The 22,841-nt window shown below is 36.2% G+C and overlaps 1 protein-coding gene across 6 annotated transcripts in view; it reads left to right on the top strand.

The window, feature by feature from the left end:
• The first annotated feature begins 4,496 nt into the window (after positions 1 to 4,496).
• Positions 4,497 to 22,841, top strand: part of Lama2 (laminin subunit alpha 2) — a 553,946-nt gene continuing 535,601 nt past the window's right edge. For 4 of the 6 annotated variants that reach the window (XM_063232872.1, XM_063232874.1, XM_063232873.1 and 1 more), the window contains exon 1: positions 4,499 to 4,696. In XM_063232872.1, coding sequence (XP_063088942.1) covers positions 4,585 to 4,696 — 112 coding nt within the window. In that variant the 5' untranslated portion in view covers positions 4,499 to 4,584. Of the gene's footprint in view, positions 4,697 to 22,841 lie in introns of all 6 variants that reach the window. The other 2 variants (XM_063232876.1, XM_063232875.1) reach the window with 2 other exon arrangements.

Here is a 22,841-nt window from a genome sequence, read left to right as displayed (position 1 = left end):
TACCATATATCACATTGAATTAGTTTTGTTTTCCAAGTTTCATTTATGTTTTTTTTTTTTTCTGTTCATCCATGTTTTAAAAAAAATTTACCCTTCCAAAGGTAGAGCCTAATTCTCCTTGCCAGAGTATGGTTTGTACTTCTTATCCCACTATTAAGAAGTACAATTTTAGAGAAGACATCATGCTACCAGGTCCTCCATGGAATTATCTGTCTCTGTCTCTGTCTCTGTCTCTGTCTCTGTCTCTGTCTCTCTGTCTCTCTCCTCTCTTGTTATATCATCTGTTCTAGGTAAGCACGCTGTCAAGTTTTAAGACAAGGAGTCTTAAAGTGAAGCCCATGCATGGAAGGAATTAAGCCCTCTGGACCCACTGTTCCCAGGGGACCTCTAGTCCAACTGTGGCCTTCATAGGCTCCAGCCCCAGCTAATGTCTTCACTAACTCATGAGGGACCTACAGTCAAAACCACTTGAATACATCTTTTTCTGAATTTCTGACATGTCATAATTTTGAAATAGTAAAACTATTTAAAAAGAAATACTACTTAAGCCAAAGCCTAAATACCATTTATTATTTTAAATTGGTAAGTTTGATGATAATTTGTTGGGAAGCAATAGAAAACTAATAAAAGGATAGAGGGGCAGAATGGAAATATGAACAAGTATAATTGGAGATTTCAACATTTATCTCTTGGCATTTACAGAACAAAGGACAAATAAATAAATATAAAAAATATTATGAGCAACATGACTTAACGGAACTTTGCAGAACACGTCACCTAAGGAGGGCAAAATATCACTGTTTTCAAGTGAATATGGAGCATGCATACATGTAGATCATATGCTGGAAAAAAAAACATTCCAGAAGTTTTCACATACTGAAATCATGTGCAGTATATTCTCTGGTCATAAGTTAATTAGCAATGAAGAATAATACAATATCTAATGAAACTTTAAGAATAGATATTAGCATTGCAATTTACAATAACACATCTGTCAAAACAAAACAACAAAAGAAATTTTAAAGAAGATTTTGAATTGAATGAAAAATTTTAAAATCCAAACTTATTGAGGTACATAAGGCTCTACTTAGAAATTCATAACTTTACTATGTATATAACATAGAAGTTACAATTGTTTCAATTTCTACCATAAGAAACTGAAAGAAAATGTGAGGTAATGTCAAAATATGCAGGAGGAAGGAAAATTTTAGAATTCAAAAGAAATTGATGAAACAATAAAGGTAGACAAAATGGAAAATGGACAAACAATAAAAAATCCAAACTCTACGTTTATACATTAAAGAAATCAATAAAAGTTATAAGTCTTTATTTAGACTGGTATAAAATAGAGAATACAAGTTACGAAGGTCAGGAAAAAAAATCATTATTAAGCAATACATACATTAAAATCTAATAAACATACATTAAAATCTAATAAATATTATGAATAAATGTTTGCCAATAAATTTGAAAATGAACAAAATAAATGTATTTCTTAAGAGAAGTCATCAAAATTTCCTAGTAACAATAGAGAAATCTGAATTATTTGAAATCTAATGAAAACGCTTAATTTGAATCTGGTAATGGAAATCCTTTAAAAAAGAAACCTACAGATCCATATAATTTTATTAATTAGGTCTATCAAACATTTAGAGAAGAAGTAAAGACACTTTGAAATATTTAGGAGGACTGAGTTCCTACTAATTACGTTCGTGCAGTTATAGTTATAGTTTGACACCAAAACCAGATAAAAAAAATTATTATAGAATTGTATCTGTCATAATCTCAGGCATAAAATTTTTTCAAAAGAACAGTGTAATTTAAGTACACTGTTGTTAAGTAACTTTGTTATACAAATAATTGTATACATTGAATGCAAATAATCTGATAGGTTTATGAGTATTAAAATCATTGCTCCAATCAAGTAATAAATACACCCCCTCACCTCTGGGTGATGTGTGTTTGTATTGTGTAGGGATGTGTGTGTGTGTGCATGTGCATATTAGTGTGTAGTGTAGGTGTGCTTGTGGGTATGCATGTGTGTATACTTGTGTGTGCATGTGCATAGTAAGAACATTGAACCATGAGTTTACATTTTTAAAAAAATCAGTGCACAATACAGCATTGTTGACTGTTGGACACAAAAACACTTACCAAATATTAGCAAACTGAAACCAGCAACCCTAACATAAAAGGATAATAAATCCTCACTAATTGGAGTGTGCACCAGAGCTGTAAAACTGATTTAACATTTGAAAAATCAGTCGACATAATTCAACATGTTTATGAAAGAAAGCAAATTATGTTTATTTAAATAGATGCAGAAAATGCATTTGGCATAATTTAATACTCTTCAGTCACAAAAGCTTTTAGCAAAACTCTAAGCAGGAGAAAAAAATCTTTCTCTCCGCAGGCTGAGTCTGGACTGGAAGCCTCAGCCACAGTCAGATGGTGGAAGGTGAGTGCGTGGTGGCCTTTCCACTGTGATCAGAAATGGGGCAAAAAACACCCTTCACCCTTCTATTTGAGTTTTTAGTACAGTTCTTTGTCAGAGCTTAGTAGCAAGAAAATAGTAAAAGCATAAGACTAAAAAAGCAGGGCTGAGATATTTTTATGTAGCATGATCTGTACCTAGAAAAGCCTAAGGATCAACATCTGAGCTAGTTGCAATGATTTAATAGTTTTTTAAATGATGCAATGTATATGACCAAAATCAACCGTAGTATTAGTAATATAGGTGTTAAAGTATAAAATTCTACTTACAGTAGCATTCAAAAAATGAAACATTTGAAGTTAAATTTTAGAAAATGTGTTCAAGGCATGTACATGGAAAACTATAAGATGCTGCACAGATTATTAAAGATGGAATGTATGCAGATATTCTGTGTTTGTGGTATGGGAGTTTCAGTATCACTAAGATATCAAGTCTCCCAAAATTAAGCTATTAATTAAAAATAGACCCAAATGTGATCCACTGACTTTTGAAAAAGAAGCCAAGGCAATTAGTGAGGAAATATCTTTTCAAACAAATGATGCCAACATGGAGGGATATTTGTATGCAGAAAAAATAAATTCCTTACCTAACACTTCACAACCAAAACCAAAATTTACTCGAAATATATCATAAATGCTAAGACTATAAAATCTCTAGGATAGACAGTATGGAAGGTTGAATTTTGGCCCATGATTCTTTGTCAATCCTATTTAAGTTTACTATCCCTTTTATTTTACTGAAAAGAAATTCATACATACTGTTATAAGTTCAGCATATTTTTAAAAAACTCAAGGTATCTTATGTACAAAAATTAAATTGAGTGGGCAAAATGAAACAGAAGTCTGAATACAACCATAATTAATTAATGGGATTTGAATATTATCCTGTGGATTCAAACACCATGTGCAACTTTCCCCCCTGTAATATGTTTTCCTCAATGGTATATAAGCCTTGGTGATGCCCAAAAACTATCATTCAAACAAACAAAATACCCCAATTATTTCCTTTAATTATACAGTATATGAAACTTAGACAATTAAAAATAATTAACAAAAAGTATTTTCTATGCTAACACTTAAGTTACGTTTAAATTATCATGCAAGTTATTTTTTTTTTTAAATTTCCATGAAGTCCAGTGGCCCATTCAGAAGTGCAAGAGGGACAATTTACGGTGTAGGATTACCCTGTCCATGGGGCACATGGCACCTGACCCTGGTAGGTGTAACCCCATCAGTCCCCACCTCGTCCTTGAGGAATAAGCAGAAAGCCTGGTTTCATAACTTTATGAGACCCAGCTGTCTAGGCAATAGGAACAAATAAAAACACCAAACCAAAACAAAAAACACCCTGTTAAGGGTCTGTCATTTGAACGGAAGTGCAAAAAAAAATACCAAATTTATTTCTAACGAGCCAAAGGGAAGAAACCAAGACTGGACAAGGTGAAAAAGTTTCAGAAGCTTGTCTGTATCTTCAATAATATCTGCAGGTTAAATGGAAAGCCTTCCTCTTAGGCCTTTTGCTAAGGAGAAACAGACGTGGGGAGCATGGTGGGGACCTGAACCTGCGCGCCCCAGGTTGCCTCACTGAGCAGTGCTGGGGATGAAGTCCTCTGCTCCATGGACAGCGTCCCTAGGGTCACCTTCGCAGCGCTGGGGTCTCCCCATCACCTTGGCCTTGGAGACTTGGTTCACAGGGACTCGCTGTGGCTGCAGCAATACCCCAGGACTTGCTCAGGAGCCTGACTTTCTGCCTGCCTGCATTTTCCACAAGTAATGTTTTCCATGTGTAAGGAGTTTCCAGACCCCCGAGGGGCTTGCATATCAGTGATCCCATTAATTTGAGAGAAGTGCCGCTAGGTAAGGCTCAGCAATGATCCCGCCGGGTCTGCAGCAAGGGCTTTCTGCGGGGGACCCTTTAAAGGCCCTGGCCCTAGAAGGGGGCGTGGAGGAGTGTCCTCTTTCGCTCCCCACCCTGGGCTGTCTCCTCCCCTTCCCCGCAGCTGCTGATCTCCGGGCTCTTAAGCCAGGGGGCAGGGGACGCGCCGCAGCGACTCCTTAGGCTCTTGAGAGTGGACTGGCCCCGCCACCACGATGCCCGGAGCTGCAGGGGTCCTACTGCTCCTGCTGCTCTCCGGGGATCTCGGGGGCGCTCAGGGGCCGGGGTCCCTACAGCGGAGGCAGCCCCAGGCACACCAGCAAAGAGGTAAGTCGAGTCACAGGCTTTGGATGGCATCCTTGCCGGGCCGCGGTTCTTGGGTCCCTTGGGCAGAGTCTCTCTGGCTGCGCCCTCGGGCAGTGCGCGCCTGGAGAGGCTGAAGGATGCCAGTACAAGGTCAGATGCCAGCAAACCCCGACTTCCAGGCAAAGGGACCTAGCCCCGTGCCTTGCTTATTCCTTTTGGAGAGGTCTGTAATCCTGCAAGTTGATCTACAGAATCTTTCCAGGAGGCAAACTTTTCCAGTCGTGAAAAAAGAGAGGAAAAGAAAGTTTTCTCCAATCCAGTTCATTTCTGCAGTGAATGCTTGGCTTCTGCCAGCTGGTAGTTCCTCTTGAACTCTGTGGAGGACAGCGAATGTGGCTCATCCTTCACCTTAAACTGAAGCGATTTGATTCCTAGTTATGCAGGAAGGGTTTGTAAAGGGGTGAAGTGTGTGGACTTTTCACTTACGTGAAAGTGAGAGGTCTGTAGCCTCCTCTTTTCCAGACTTACATCCTCTGTCATCCCTGTAGACTTTTTTTTCTGTATTGAACTTTCTTCTCTTGGTTGAATACAGAAAAGACTTCTATGTCTTGCATATTTTAGAAGCGTGGTGACCAGAGAGAGGCTGGCTTTTGGTGGGGGAGGAGCCTTTGGAGAACAGTTATGTTTAATCTAATTGAAATTATTCTCATGAGAGGATCTTAATGTTTATGTGCATATCATTTCTGAATCTCTCGGGAGTCTTTGGAGGGACATTTATCATGGAGTTTAAAAGAAACATATCTGCAACTTTTGAAAACAAAATTTATAACATTATTTCAACAAACATTTCCTTAAGCTGAGAACCCGAACTAAAAAAAATCACTTAAGAAAAATGAAAGATTTGATTCAACCATCAAAATAGCTAACAGTACACACTCTGGAAATTAGAAACTTTGGAAAATTTTGATGAAACTCAATCTGCTGAAGTTTTGAAATATCCTCACCCTTTCCTAATTAACTGGAATAAAGCCAGGTCTAGTAATTCGATGGTTGTTCTTCTAAACTAGCATGGTTAGCAGTATTACTTTTTTAAAGGCGTAAAAAGATATCCTAAGTGTCTTGCTATAATAAGTCCTTGGTTATGATTCCTAGAATAAAAGTGACCTTTAGTTCACCGTCTAACTTTTTTTCTTCTATTTTAGTTTTATCTTCACTGAGAGATAAATGGGGCTTAAATAATAGAACTTTCCCCCAACAACTTTTATTAATGAATATTGATGGACAGGTTAATGGTTTTTATTTTGCTGATTTGTACACGCATGTGACATACTGTAATCATCCCCATTACCATCCTCTCCTCATCCCCTGTCCCCTTTCTCTTTGAGTTTCGGGGGGTTCAATGTGTATTATGTCTTTCGGCTGAATTTTTGAGGCAATGATTTTGAGTGTATCTTTGGCAGCTGATTTTTAAAATGCTACCTTTAGCTATTAATTTTTGCTCAGTTATGCGACCCACTTAATAATGCACAGTACTTTCACACTGCGAGGCAGCTGGGGGAGCAGAGGGGCTGGTACCCCACCCCTGCTGTCCATGTGGAATTGGCAGCAGCTTGAAGCAGGCAGAGCGAGAGCCAGAGCGGTGCTGGAGATTTCCTGCAGTCTCCCTCCCTTCTTTCCTCCCCTTTATTTTTCTCTTAATAGTTGAGTTAAAAATAACTGTGATTTCTGTGGGCCAGGCACACAGAAGGGAGAATGTACAGTGAACACAGCAGGCAGGGCTTATGATATCGTTCTGTTAAGAGATCACTTGGCCATTAATTATCTAGTGAGGTGTCTTAAGCAAAATAACCACGACACCAAGTGTACTACTATACACTGAGCTGTTATGTATTCTAGTATTGATTTCATGATAGACTGTTTTCTGTATATTTGAAGGCTGGCTCCAGGATATAATGGCTGAAATTTGTTAATAATAAAAGCATATACAAAATATATTTGTGATTCCCTAATTTGTAAAATGTTTTATAATGTAAAAGTGCTTTATATACAAAGTCTATTTTTTATTCTCAATTATTATGCTGATAAGACATTTAAAAACTGAGGCTCATGTAGCTGTGACTTAAATGCCTGTAACTGATACTAATAACTTAAGTTTCAGCAACTAAAACCACTTCTGGTACTGTTTATACTGGCAATTCCTTCTTTATGGCTCCAAGATTTCTTTCCATTAATTATTCGAGTTCATGTTTTCTTTTCAATGTTCTTAGGCTGAAGCAAGCTTTCAGAGAGGCTCACTGGTTGCAAATTTGAAAAGAAATGTTTTCTTTGCTATCACCAATGTTTCATTTTCTGTTGATCTTCCTGCACATTGGTCTTCCTAGCCAAGCACTAACTGTGCAGTTCAGCTCCCTGTAAAACTTTGTGCCAGTTGATGAAGGGCGGCGATGTGAAACCAATCGTTTACAAATATAATTGAGCTACAATCTTAGATTTTTGTTTCTTTGTTTGCTTTTAACTTTATTCTTCAAAATTTTCTGTGGCTTCTATAGCATACTGAACTGTAATACGAATGACATTGGCTTAAGTGTGATATTCCAAAGAAATCTTTTATCTAAATTTAGGATCAATGAAACAGGAGAACTATATAGCCAAAATGGTTGTAGACTTGAGCAAAGCAATGGATAACATCTTTACCAGCATTTTTGTAAGTAATATGTGGAAGCAGAAGTGTAACATTACATAAACTGCTACTGAGTAAAACAGATTCCAAAGAACATTGTGTAGTGGATCGAGCTAAATCTGGAGAGAATTCTTGACTAGTATGACCTATTATGGTAATTAGCTGATTGAAAGCATAAACTCTTAAATCCATCAAAACTTCCAGCAGTCCAGAGCACATTCTGAACTAATTGTGGCTAAGCTGGCAAATTAATTTTAGCAATCACAGAGATCTTCATAGCCCAGACCATGAATGGAACCTACCTGGGGTTGGTTTAATTATTCATATCCAGATGTTAAATAATTTCCTTTTTAGGAAATTTGTTATATTCCTTACATGTACAGAAATGAGTACAAAGATGTGATGAGAAAGGTCAATCTGAGATGGAAAAAAATCAGTATAAAAATATAGTGTAACCTGAGGATGGAGGGGTTGCTTTCATTCACAGCTCACAGGAGAATACAGACCTGGTCAGCACACTTGGATTCTTCACTGACAAAGAGGTTTAAATTTGAAGGAAAGAGAGCAGAATTGCTGCGTCTAAAAAGATTTTTTGGAGTTAGAATGTTCTGCATAACACTTTTTGAAATGAAAAAGGAAATTTTTAGGGGAAAAAACAGGAGATCTCTTCAGATTTTTAAAAGAATTATTACATGAAAGAGGGGTTAAAATGTCCTTTCTGAAGATTGGACCAGGATCTAGAGACGAATGTCACAAAGAGAAAGGTTTGAGTTTGATGGAGTTGAAAACCTGGCCCCTCCTCCCAGTTTGAGTGATTCAGCAGTAACTGGGCTGTTTGTGTTGGGCTCCACCACTGAAATGCTCATGCAGTGATCAGGTGTAGGACAGCCAGCAGTGACTGGAGCACAGGGTTTACTGAGAGAGAGATCTGAGGTGCAGTAAGCCTCCACTTTTCAAGCCAACAATCAAGGTGGTAATCTACTGGCTTTGCAGTGCATCCTTGCATGTAAACCTCTGAATTCTTAAGAATGTCAAGAAAACGTTAAAGGTATTTCACTGTGTTTTTAGATGGCTTCTGGAATTTAAAATAACAGAAAAAACATGTTTGGGATGATTCTCCCACATTTTTGGCAAGAACATTTAAATATTTAGTGAGGAATTCCCACATCACCATCCACTCCATGATCCTAAAACTTCCTGTATTATAACATAAGAAAACAATTTATAAATTAAGAAAATTTCAGAGGACTCATTGTGGGTATAAACCTGGAATTATTATTTTTTATTCTTTCTTTGCTGTATTTGTGACTCGTTAGCCCATAAGGTACATATTAGCCTAATAATTTAGTAAACTATCGTAATGTATGACTGAGAAGAATTGTTCCACACTGACTGTCATAGATGTGATAGAATTAATAAAATTGTTATAAATGTAACATTTCACATCTCAGTATTACAAATTTCTATTTTGTTTTTAAGAATTTTCTATCTTAGGATTTTATAAACAATAGTGAACCAAATCTGTCTCAAGATTGGTGGGCATTATAAAAAATTTGCTTATGATTTTCCATTCTTCAATTCTCTTCAGTTTCTTTAGCTTTTGAAATGTTGGACAAGTGTCATCTGAACTACAATAAATATTCATCTTATGCTGATATAGTCATTTAAAACTGAAATCGGTATCTTAACCGTTCTAGCCAAACAGCACTATTGTAAGGAAAAGTGATAATATATTTTATGGGAGATAATATATTTTATGATAATCTATTAAATGATACTATATTACATGATTAAATATTTTACAATAATATATTAAATAATAATACATTTATGCTAAAGATTTTTTGAATTAGTAATATTCGTTATTCTTACATCTTTTCACTTGTTAAAAAAGTTTGCTTTTTGGTACATTTCATGCTTAACTACTTCTTCGGTCCCTATTAAGCTAAAGCAGAACATTGTGCCTCACTCTTAGCCCATTTATACATTTTGAAAATACCGATTATTCATGGACAGTGACTAATGTGGTAGACATTTCAATTTGGACTTCTGAGATCAAAGCACTGTTTCTTTTGATCCAAATAGTTTCAGCAAGAACTATTAATACTTAAACTTAATATCAGGGCTCACATTATTCACAGTGTGTTTTAGGGCTGTGGGACCACAAATGTGGCTATGGTGCCAGTCGTCAACTGGTAGGACACTCTTGGGATGCTTACCTAGCAGGTGCAAAGTCCTGAGTTCAGTTTGAGTATTATAAGTGGGTGGATTGATAACTTGTATCCATAGCATGAAACTAATCTCAAATTTAGTCTACGTGAAACAGGATTAGTGGAGTGGCTGGGTGATTAAATCATAAGAGCCTAAAGATACATCAAATGTTCAATCACGCTTTGTAGTAGAAAGCTACTATATGCTTGTAGCATGGCTGGAAAGACTTGCAAGATAAGTTAAAAAATAAAATGGTGACTTCAGGTCCTCTGTTTAATACATCAGAAATTTAACTAATCTAACTTAGCAGTTTGAAGACTATAAAAAAAAAACAATCTGGAAGACAGACTTTTCAATAGTCTTTTAAAATATTTAGCTTCTAATCCCAGGAGACTGATGTTTAGACTTGGTGTGTGCACACAGCCTTTAACTGAGAAGCTCACCAGGAACATGCCGTCAGCAGCCCAAGGGCTGTCAATGAGCGGACTTTGGATAGAGGTTAGAGAAAGACACAAATAGATCTGTATATGGTTCTCAAGACTCTTTCCAGGTGCATATGTTTCAAGAACACTGAAACAAGGGTAATTTTCAGCTTTACTTGTTTGTGAGATGGAATTTAAGGATCAGAAACCATGACATTGGTGGGGCTATCTCTATGTGCACCGAAATGTGGTTAATGAGGGAGGATATCCTGTGCGTAAAATGCACACAAATTCCTTCTTCTTGTGGATCTTTTATTTAGATGGAATGAAGAAGAGAAGGCAGGCATATGGTAACTGTGTATTGTGGAATGGTGTATGTCCTGGACACCTAGATACAGCACAGTAATAGGAGTCAGGGACTCTAGGAGTAGAGGGAGGGAGCATTCATTGCTATCTTAAACAGGCTGATGAAGACTGACCTCATTGGGGAGGTCACAAATACTTGCAGCAGGTGAGAGGGTGATTTCTAAAGTCAGGTGGAGGAGCAATCTCCATTCAGGGAACAGACTGTAAGGGCCTAAGCTTAGGGCTCTGAGAGGGACTGGGGGAGAAGTGGGACCTGACTGATTTTGCTTTAGAGTCTTCGTGAAGTGGTGATGTGTTGGTAAGTATTGAGCAGAGTGCAAGAAATGAATGAAGTCACTGTTAGGACTTTTCTCAAACAGGCACAGCTCCCTGGGACCAGCAGTCTAAACAGAGTGTTATTTTAGACCCCTTCTTGTCCCAAATGACCCATTTCTGGAGGCTGGTAAAGTGATTCCATGATACAGAGCACTCCCCTTCAATAGTTGTCTTCTGACTCTGGTATTTTATCCCATTGTTGTCTCTCAAAACTATTTCATGATTCAGAGTGTGGTATACCAGAACCCCAGAAAGAGTGTACATGTGACAAATTCCTATAGCTCCTTCTATGTTTCCCCAGTGTACTTGGAAATAAGTCATAAGTTTCTTAGAGTAATTTTAACTAGTGTGCACTTTAAAACAACAGTAAGTAGCTGACATTCCCACATGGACAGGTGTGTACTTTGGAATTCCCTTTTTTATTATCTATTTCACTATCAAAGCCAAAGTCTAGACACCATTGTTAAAAGTGACACAATGATGTATTGATCTGATGACTGCTTTTATGACATGAACTTTGAAATGTTACCTATTTTTACAATCAGAAGTTTGTTCTAGGCTCTGTTTCGATTTTTATAACTACTTTAAGGATCTCTGTAAGTCTTAAAGTAACCTTTGGACTCAAGTAATGCAATTTTGACATGATTTAATTCTCTCGTTTAGGACAAAAGTTACACAAAGAAAACTGCATAGCTTTTCCCATCCTTCATTCCTTTTTTTCCTTTAGATTCTACTTGTACATAAAATATGGTATTTAAAAGGATGACTGTGATAATTATGACTTTGAAGAAAATAAGCATAGCAAAATTTCATAAGTTTTTCTTATTAGAAGCCACAGATAATTATTATCTAAAGATGGTTTTGAAGAAGTCTATACAAACATGATGAGTTAAAGCCAAAGACTTTGTCAAAGATATATAATATAGATTGTGTGTTTTTTCCTTAAGTCATCTTGAGTGTACATTTCAAAATTGCAGTTTTGGGGCTGGGGATTTAACCCAGCGGCATAAGCGCCTATCTTGCAAGTGTGTGGTTGTGAATTTGATCCCTGGTACCGATAAAAAAGAAAAAGACAAAAAAAATTGACTTCAAAATTGCAGTTTTATGTCGTTTTTATTGGGAGGCACAACATTTAGCTCTTTTTACTTAATCTTTTTATGATTGTTTATTCTTTCTTTCCATGTTCCATTATTTATTTTTGCAGGATTTTTTTTATTTTTGTGTGTTTCTTTTCATTTGTTTATGTGCTTTCCCAGTGAGCCTTATTCTTTTATGTGTTTTTGTGATTGTAATTCTATCTTTTTGTGTCCATATAATGTCTGCTCTTAAGCATTTCTTATAGGACTTGCAAGGTGATATGAATTTCATCAGTTCTTGCTTGACTTGAAAAGTATTTCTCCTTGATTTCTGAAGTATGGCTTTACTGTGTACAATATCTTTGGTAACAATGGCTGTTTCTGCTCTCCTTCAAAACTTTAACAAATATCTTGCAGTTATGTTCATGATAACTCCCAGAGTAGAAATTATCATTCACTGACCCTCCTTTATAGGACTGATAGGTTGCAATGGAAATCCTACTGATTAGTCTGTTAGTTAGCAAAAACTATAGTCCTAATGTTGTGACTTGTACCATCAGTCCAGCAGGTATGAGCATTAGATATACCCCTCTCCTTTTTTGTTTTTTGGACACGTGTTCCTATGGAGTTCAGACTGGCCTTGAACTTACAAATACCCTCCAACCTCAGTCTCCCAACTCCTGGGATTACAGATATGCACCACCATGCCCGGCTCAATATATCTATTTTTAAGTTACGTTTCTGAGCTATACATTCTATATTCAAATTTTGATAGCTGAATGATGTTAACTGAATTATTTAGTTTCTTCATACCTCCTGTTCTTGGCCACCAAATGATGATAATAATAACAGTGTCTTTCATAAAAAAACAAGTCTAAAGATTATACTCTGGTGATTTCCACATAACTGATAAGAGTTTTGGTTTAAAATATCTAAAAATTAGACTTGTGAGCCAGAATTTTAGTGTGGTTAGAGATAGTCTTAGGCTGGTTTAAGTTGCCACTAATTCAGTTTTGAGTGATAATGTTACTACCTATATGAGGTCTGTAACTTGTTTTCTATTAGGGCTCTCAAAGGTGACAGTTTCCAGAGTGGAGTGAATGCACTCTGATTCTCTTTAACTCTTCTCCCTCCAGTTTTCCACAACTTAGAAATGAAACCACTATCCACCTCCTAAATGAAATACGGCACCCGTAAGTTATCATTAACTTCTCTCTCTTTCACTTCCCACATCCAAGTCACCAGCAAATCTGTTGCCCCTACCACCAAAGTTCATTGCACTTATGGCCACATCTTTCGTTCCTCACTGCCATCTAAGCCTAGGTGCCGTCTTTTTTTTTTTTTCTTTCTTGTCTATAACCACAACAGCTTCTAGCTTTCGTGATTCCTATTTTACAATCTGTTTCCCAAGCAATAGTCACAGTGAGTTCTCAAAAGAATAAATCATATTTTACCTTTCTTTCTTTCTCTTTGCTTTTGTGTTTGTTTTTTGGCACCAGGGATCAGTCTCATGACCTCACACCTGCCAAGCATGTGCGTACGTCACTGAGCTAAATTCCCAGCCTATCTTTCTTTTCTTAAAAGGAAGGATTTAATTGCATTTCAGTTTTAAAATAGTTTCATGGCCTTTTGTGACTGAGTACCTACATTCTTCCCTGATTTCAAGTCCTCTTCTTTCTGTTGTATGCCAACGACAGCAAGGACTTCTGTCCATTCCCCAACCGTGCTGAGTTTATTTCCATTTCAGGTGCTCCACTCAGGACCTTGTTCCTTGAGATCTTTGCATGGTCATTGTATTAATCACTTTTCTCTCATTGCTGAGTCCAAAAAAAAAAAAAAAATCCAATTCCCTAATTAAGAGAAAGAAGGTTTATTTAGCTCACAGTTTATAGAGGTTTCAGTTCATAATCAGTTGGCTCCAAAGCAGGGTGGTGTAGCAGAGGGGCAACAGTTCATGGCAGCAGCATACAGCAAAAGCAACAAGAACAAAAAGGGGTGAGCAAGCCTCTTTTCCTCCTTTGTACTGTATGCAGGCTACCCACCCTAGGGTAGGTCCTCTACACCCTAGGAGGTAGAGCTGCTGAGTCACTTAGTACAGCTTCCAAACTTCTCAAACTGATAAGGTGAACCAACCATTACAACATCTTCGGGCATAAACAGCCACCCGAGGCATGTTCCCTAAACCCTAGAAAGTAGAACTGCCGAGACACTTACTTAAACTGTAGATTTCCCAAATTGACACAATGTACAACTATTATAATCATCTTAATAGTCCAGCCTTACTTCCTAGAGGGTATTTTTGTGAATAAATTTAAAGTAACGTTCATCTCCTTGTAGAACTATTTAAAACAACTTCCTACCTATTTAAAATAATACTGTTTTTCACTTAGTTGTCTGTTTGCTCCCAACACTGACATACAACTCTGTTGTAAAAGGACTTTCATGTCCAGAGCCGAGGGGATGCTGTGCATCAGTATTTCCTACTTTGAATTAATGCATGGTTATGGTCAGGATCTTCTCAATACAACTCCGTGGATTAAGCCAACATTGCATCCATGTGTATAAAGAATGTGCTGCCTATGATTTTCAAGTATGTAATGAATTTAAAAATCCAGTCACATTTTAGGAAAAATTTCAAGATCGATTGCTCATGCAGAAATCCAGAAGTGCATTTAATGAACTAAAGAACTAATTTCTTTTCTGAGAGCTTCCTTTCTTTTAGAGTTAGAGTACAGTGAAATAAATTTTGTGATAAGGGAAAGTGTTCCATTTTTTCCTAGAGTTTTATCTTCAGCTTATAGTCGGACATGGTAGGCACATTAGGAAAAAACGGAAAGCCAGCAAACAAGCAAACAATTTATAAAAGGAAGCCATTCTTTTTGCAGAGACTCCAAGTGTTTTCTTCTGAAATATTTGGTTTGCACTTATTCCTCGAATGCTTTAATGGTTTCTGTGTACTCTTCTCCCTAAAGTTTCATAATTTAGATATAATTTTCTCCCTAATGCTTTTACAGTCTAGATGAAATTTTTAAGAGATATAAATTCACAAATCCTAATACACAGTATGAACAAATTCAACATATGGTTATGAAGAATATCAGTTAGGTGGTAAATTAAATATATTAGAAAATGAGACTTCCTTGATATATATATATATATATATATATATTCTTCTTAGGACATTTTGTTAAGATTTCAGCAGCATTTACACTTGGATGAGGAATGCATATGTCTTACCATTTTTGGGACATTTTTATGTGTTAAGCCTTTTTTGGATGAGAATTATGCTACGTTAGATCAAAATGTCCATTTGAAATGTAAATTCTTGGGGTAGAATATAATTAACTCATATCAGGTGACTTGGTTGGCATCAATATCTGTGTTTCTTCCTAAGGCACTATCAAAGAGGTTCTACTTATTTTGGAAAAGAATTCTATTCCAATGCTTGTGCTGTACTCTTGGATGTGGTCTTTTCTTTCACTTCTAGGATTGTTAACAAAAAATTTTGACATGGTATAGTTTACAAAAGAGGTTTGTATTCTCCTTATTTTAAGTTTATGCTATAATAAAATGAAAGACAGCTGCTTGTTTAGCATGTGAGGGATTTTTTTCCTTTATAGCAACAAATTTGAGAGAAAGGAGAATGGGAGGAGAACTTTGAGAGGAGAGCGCGGGTCTGCTTGTTATAACTGAGCCCTCACTGCACAGCGCGGAGTCTGACACATAGCACGGTCACAGAAATGCTAAACAATGAAACAGGGGAACAGGGAGAACAAACCTTAGGAAGGGACACTTCATTCTTGCTCATAGACTTTGAAATATACACACATTTAAGGTTCAGGAATCGGCAGTTGTAATCCCTGCTCAGTATAGAGAAAGTGAATGGCACGTGGGCATGAACTACTGAAACGTGATGCAGCCACTAAAAACGTAAAGGTAAGCAGTGACATAAGAAGTTTAACAACTCTTTTAGTTATGTCATAGAAACTAATAGTCATGGCACCTAACTAGTCTTCTTTCTAAATCCCCTTCACTTCCAAAACTCGTCAATTGATGCAGTGCTTTCTCTTTCTAAATATCTGTTTTGCCTACGTTACCCAAAGTGACCATCCTCATTTTATGCCTTTACTAAACCATTTGAGAGATCACAAACACCTTTCTTTTTCCTTAGCACACCCTGCTTCTCAGGACCCATTCTCCTTTATTTCTACTTTTAAAAATGAGACTAAACATTCCTTTCCACTAGGCTGATGAACCCACCTTTAATTTCAGCTTTAATTTCTCTGCCCCATTCATCACACAGCATACTTTAAACTTCATCTTTTACATATTTTAAAGTTTTCTTATTTTTGGCACTTGATTAAAATGTTTATTTGTTGACATTTGGGAGAGATAGAAGAATGTCTCAAAATCTTCTCTCTCTCTCTCTCTCTCTCTCTCTGTCTCTATTTTTTTCATTAATACTGATTAAAACACTCAATGAGTAAATTCTGTATGAACTCACAAAGTCATGGCGACATTTTCAACTGGGAACATTCTAAGAGAAAAGAAAATGGCATTGTACTTTAATTTGGTATTTTATATGTATTCTTCATGGGTAAGAAGACAGTAAAGTGACTGAAATGATAATGTACTTCAAATAATGAAAAAATTTTGTAGTCAAGTTTAGAATTATTAGCATACTAGTAAGTTCATTTTAAGCTTAATATTCTCCTAGGCCTGAGAAGTAACACTGTGTAGTTTTAAAGTTTCTATTCAGTGATTAGTTGATACAGCCTGCAGGAAGAGACTGCTGTGGTTGGCCAGTGTCCTCCCAGGTCCCTGTGTAAGTACTGGTCCTCACCCTGGTGGTATTGAGAGTGCGGTGGAGCTGTAAGAGGCAAGGCCTGGTGGGAAGTCCTCAGGTCTGACGTGTTTCCTAGAAGGGGACTGTGGGCCCGTGTTCTCTGTGTTCTGACTCAAGATGTGTGCACACTCACTTCAATTTGTTTCCTGCTATGATGTATCACCCTGGCTAAAGGCCTGCCCCAATGGGGCTACCCCATCTGGAGAGTTGTTCTGCTAGAACCATAGTGACACAAAGCTGACTAATACATACCCTATACACTAATGTCTACATTTAAGTAATAGTTCTTGAAGATTTACTGCCTATCGTGAACTGCATGGACAGCTGGAACCACATCAAGTCTATGGTCTTAATTACAGTCTCCTCTTCAATCATGTTTACACTTGTGTAAGAACTGCCATGTGTGAGGTTTGATCTTTTTAATACCATTTCCCTTCACCAATCTTTTGAGTATCCTAGTGGATAAAGCAGTTGAAGGAAAGGGGAATCAGTACTAAAAACGAGTGACTGAGACTGGTAAAAATAAGAAGAAATAGGGGTATACCCTATATGCCTTAGTTATTTTTACTTGTCGCTGAGACAAAACACATGATGCCCAAAGTTGGGAAAGGACAGGTTTATTTCTTACAGTTTTTGGAGGTTTCAGTCCACACTCAGTTGGCTCCAAGGCAGCATGGCATGGCTGGGCCGCAGTTCATGGCGGCTGCAAACAGTAAGGCAGAAGTCAGCAAGAGAGGGTGACACACCTTCTTCTTGCCTTTACATTGTATGCTGGCTCCACCCCTTTGTGGGTGTAGCACTGACACCATCAATCCAAACTCTAGACAATGAACCAATCACAAATGCATAATGCAAACGCGTGGAGGTAAATCATGACACCATAATATCCTAAATCCTGCTCAGTCCAATGTAAAAAGTAGCAATTTTTTCAAGTTTTAATTAACAAATGTTTTCATTACATAATGTCTGCATTCCTTGAATGAGGTTGATGCTTGTGCTTAACACATTCCAATGCCTTTCTTTCATCTCCTCTCCTTCCTTTCTCTCCATTGCTCCATCCCTTCATCCCCTATTCCTTTGAAAACGTAGTAATTTTTTTTTTTTGCAAGGAGAAAATTAATATGAAAATTGTGGCAGTTTAGCTAGATATGGTTGGGATAGGATTTTGGAAAACTGATTCTACAAGTAATCTATTACATGAATTTTAGTAAAAAAATATCTAATTTTTCATGTTTTCCACAAAGAACTATCTAATCGTTTTGCTATATATCTGAGATAATTGTCCTTTCTTCATATGATCATTTATTCACTTATACATTCTCTTTGCAAATATTTAAAGAAAAAACATAGAATGTATATACTATATTACTTTATGTTAATATGCATATTTTGTCTTTTCATGACAGGCACGTGTATTATTTTATACATTGTGGTATTGGATTTATTGTCATCCTTTTTTAAAAATACTAATTTTAATATCTTGAATGTTTATTTGGGGACCATGGAGACTTACAGTGAAATCATCATTTCACCGAGATTTCTTTCTACTGTAGCATTCAGTATTACTGGAATTGTGTTTTGTGCATTGCATTCCATTGATGTAATTTCAAACTTCCATTCCAATTTACTATAAATGGAATTTCATTATATCTGACTCTACAATAAGTGAGTTCCAGAGTCGTTGACATTTAGTAGAATTACAGATCTTAGTGTCTTTGTGTATTCTGCATTAAAATGCATTCTGTGCACTTTCAAATCGGTTTTAAAGAACCACCATTGATTTACATAGTTGTTGTATTGAAAAGTTCTGTTGAAACTCCGTAGCTTGATTTCATCATGTTGTTTTTTCTTTTAAAATCATTTAAAATACCTCTTAGTATATTTGCAATTATTAGATAAAAATGAGATAAAATTTATGGAATTATAAATCTTTTTCTAAAAAGCTTTTGCAGCTCTGAAGCTGTAATTGCAGCTCTGTCCTGGAACTTTCCTTGATTCTGTATTTTTTTAAATAAAAGCTTTTATAGAAAATTAAGTATTTTACATAATTCTTATAATGTTTTTCTCTTAAAGAGTAAGATTAAAGTATTTCTTTTGTCTCAAGCTCAACGGTAAGAGCTTAGTGAGAGTAGGATGTTTGGTGGATTGCAGGTTTCGGGGATTTGGTGGCAGATCTCTTACTTCGGGTAGGGAAGGAGTATCTTGATCTGAAAGGGAAGAGAAAGACTTCTGTTTCAAGAGACGTGGTGATGAGATTTTGCATCCATCTGCTGGAGAGATCAAGGAGGCATGCAGTTGCAGGTGATTGTTCTTTAAGCTCAAAGAGTCCTACCAGGGCTAAATCTAAAGGCGCAACTGGCCGCTCATTACAGTAAAGCTTCAATTTTGGAATCACCATTTCCTCAAGGACCTGAGACCCAAGGGTCAATGCCTGAAATGAGTTCACATCCTCTTTGATGGAAGGGATGTTTCAGATTCATCCAGAATTGGATTGCCCACTAGCTGTGTGCGTAAATATGACTGCACCTCCTCCTCCTCCTTCCTGTTTTGAGAGAAAAGCATCACTGAGTTTACAATCACTTCAAAAGGCAGCTTTTTGTTTTAACAGTGTGCCAGGATGCCAGTCTCAGACATAGCCCTTCAGTGTGGTTGGAGGGCATCATGTTCAAAATGTACAGCAGCAGACTTGGCATGCCCTTGACAACAGTTTTAACAAACACTTTTCATTCCACAATAAAGTGAGTTAGAGTCATGTGTCCCTTGTCTGCATCTTTCTAGATAAGAGTATGTGAAAGTTGGATTCCCTGGTGACTTTCTTAGTATTATTGCCAGGTCAGAAACTAGGCATATTGGGACAACACATGTTGTTGTCTATCTGGAAGCCAGAATATAATCAGCATTGTTAATTTAGTTAGAGGTGAGTCAGCTGTTTAAGATTAATCTTTTTGTGTATGTGTGGGAGTTTTCTTGTATAGTTTTCTTTTATTTATGTGTAAATTTTAATCCTGAAGGAATCAATAACCTAAATTAAATAATAGACCTTTTTGTGTGTAGATGGAAATTGGTTGACCAGAACTCACATGAGTGATGGCATAAATAAAAGATTACTTACAAGTTTTTTAAATTATGCATTGTAGTCTAAGTTACAATTTCCTTTCATGTAATTGCTAGATCATATAAAGCTATTGTATTTTGAAAACCAAACTTCTTGACATTCTTTAGGGCCCTGGTCTAATTAATGATTGATAGTTAAGCCACTACTGTTTTCTGATACATATTTGATGCTTACTTAGATTACACATTTATGTATATATATATTTAATGAAACTACTTTGGAAAATAGAGTTTGTATATTGAGTCTAAACTTCTGACTTCCCTTCGGCTTTAACTATCTGTCCATCCTATTGAATGGATAAAACCAGTGACGTTGGGCATTTTATTCACTTTGTCTCAACTGTTCTTGAGACCCCTGGTGACACTATTCTTGCAGCCATGATTCTGTAACTCAGGAAGGGCACTTGTCCAGACTGTAAGCACTTACCATATGGCAGAAAAGCCCAATCACTCTTTGAATAACAATTTCTTAAGGTACAATTAATAGACAATGAAATTCACACCCAAAGGTACAGAGAGATGACTTCTGTCAAATATGCAAATCCCTGTACCCACCACCCCCTCACACTAAAGCTTCCCAGAAAATCCTTGCTGTCCTTTGCAATCTCATTCCCTGTACCCCCAAACTCTTATCCAGTTGGTTTCATCTATGCTAGAATTTTCTTCACCTGAATCACTGCCTATATATGTTAGGGCTGCTGTCTTTGGCCCAATCTAAGTCTGTAAAAATCATCCATATTTTAGGTTCAGTGATATTTGTATCTTTTATAGACCAAAAGTTTCCAGTGCATCTCATTTTTTAATTTACTAACCTCATACTGACATGTGGACTATTTCAGTTTTTTAACTATTATAAATAAACCTAACATAAGTCATGTATATGAAATATGCTTTAACGTCTCATATTTACCTAGAAACAAAATTTATGGGTTACATGGGAAATGTACATTTAATTTTAGAAGAAATAAGCAAGTTGGTTTCCAAAACAATGGAGTGATCTTAATGTTTTTTTTACTGATACCTAGCAAAATATATGTTTGGTAAGCTAACTTCCTGAGTAAAGAATGATACTATAATTGGGATTTTTCTATTCTTTTTTTTTTCTCTCATTTTTAGTGAAATTTTCAAATATAGATAAAATCATGCTATATGTAGAAGCTGACAGATTTAAGATGTTTATGAAATTCTTTAGAGGTATACCAATCAGAATAAATATATTTTATTTAACTTCTAAAACAGGTCTTTAGTCACTTTTTGCTATGTATTTTAGTTGTTTATGGGTTAAACAATGGGGCTTACTGGCATTGGTGGACTCTAGAAGCTGTGTGAAAGTGTTATCATCACATTGGCAATTACTGTTAGTTGGGGCTTTAAAACTTTTATTGCAAGTTTAAGTAACTTCAAATTAGATTAATTTAGACAAAGAAAGTTGCCTCATCACTGATTATTATGATTTATTCCCTAGCATAGTTTTCTCTAAATGACACATTTCTGTGATAAAAGATCCATTTGTCTAACTACCCAGCATTCTTTTTATGACTTTTTATTTGAGATAAACATCAATTTGAGTTTCTACTGTTTTTTCACTGTTTTGATAACACTAGCAATTTGGTTTTACTTATTATTAATTTGAGATTCTTTTAAAAATATAATGCTGATACCTTATTGCAACTTGATGACTGTATTGCTATTCTGGAATTGATTTGTCTGCAGTATGTATATTATATACACAACTGTAGTCATAATGCAATCAGTGTTGGGCTCTCAAAGCAAATTAGAGGATACTTATTAGCAATAAACTATAGTCAAAATGTATCGTGCATAAAGGGATTTTATGTAGAGGTATTACTTCAGCATAGAGTTAATCTGAATTAAATGAGTTTATAATTGAGGTGTTTTTGCAAGGGAAAATAAAATCCATCTGTTTTATATAATATATATGTAATTCATATCACAGCAAAAATCTTAGACATTTTTCTAGAGTATGCGTCTGGGTCATTAAACACAGCTGTTCACTGAGTACAAGAATGGACTAGATGAAAGTTAGAAAAATTAAACAAGGTTTATGGGAATACAGAAGCAAAGTCAAAAGATATTCCAACTTCCTCATTCCTTTTATTTTCTCTCAAAGTTGTTAATCAAAATAATGTCCAACATAAATAGTATTGGAAATATAGAAAAATATTTCCTCTTTATTTAGAAGTATCTTTGCATGGCTGAAGGTTCGCTCCTGTTGTTTTGGTCTCATTCCTTTTGAAAGCTGCATGCTTTTGGGATAGTTTACTAGTTTAATGCTTCAAACCACTGGATAAATGCTACTTAGTATTTAAGTGCATTTGAGATTGCACTTTAGACAATGTACGCATGTCTTCTAGAAAAATGAATGCCCACATCAGCAAGCAAAATGTAAAATGAGCAGCACAGAAATACTTCTTACACTAAGTGCTGACCTGTGTCATTTAAATGTGTAATCCTCTATCATATATGGAAGTAATACTTCCTTCAAGTTCAGCCTAGCTCCTGGGCCCAGCACAGGCCAGCCAAGACTCAAGTGTGTCTAATCTTAAAATAACTATGTTCATTTCCAAAGAAGAATTTGCTGTAGCTGTATTTTATCTTAGAGGCTTTAGTTTTAAAGTTGTACCACCCAGGTAGATAACAAAGCAAGGTTTCATGGATACTTATGTTTAGAAGAGACTTAGGAACCTTTGTAAGATAAGTGCATGTGTGAACCAGGTAAATTATTTACTTGAGCCTTAAGATAAAGATGAAAAATCCTCCAGTTCAGATTGATGATTGAAATTGAGTCAGTCATTCTGGACTTCACTGTTACTGAATTTACATGTGTTTTCATTTGTAATGTCTCAGTTGTGTCTTACATTCAGTAAGTTTCATTCATATTTATGAGGTGCTTTTCAATTCATTCCTTTTGCTAAAAAATTTTATTTGCCTCTAAATGTTTTAGATCTGGTGTGCATTACTGATTTTAAGAAGAAGTCAGAGCATATTAAACATCCTACTCACTTATGATTAGATTTAACTGGGCTTGTTGGTGGCAGGACCATAGGTGATGAGTTAAAGCCGAGAGAGGAGAATTAGAGAATTAGTCTGCTTTGCAGTACTTTGGCTCCCATGG

Source organism: Cavia porcellus, unplaced genomic scaffold (genome assembly GCF_034190915.1).
Source record: "Cavia porcellus strain 051 isolate PalLab524CR breed Dunkin Hartley unplaced genomic scaffold, mCavPor4.1 scaffold_22, whole genome shotgun sequence".
Classification (NCBI taxonomy): Eukaryota; Metazoa; Chordata; class Mammalia; order Rodentia; family Caviidae; genus Cavia; species Cavia porcellus.
This window is presented reverse-complemented; position numbering and strand designations above follow the sequence as displayed.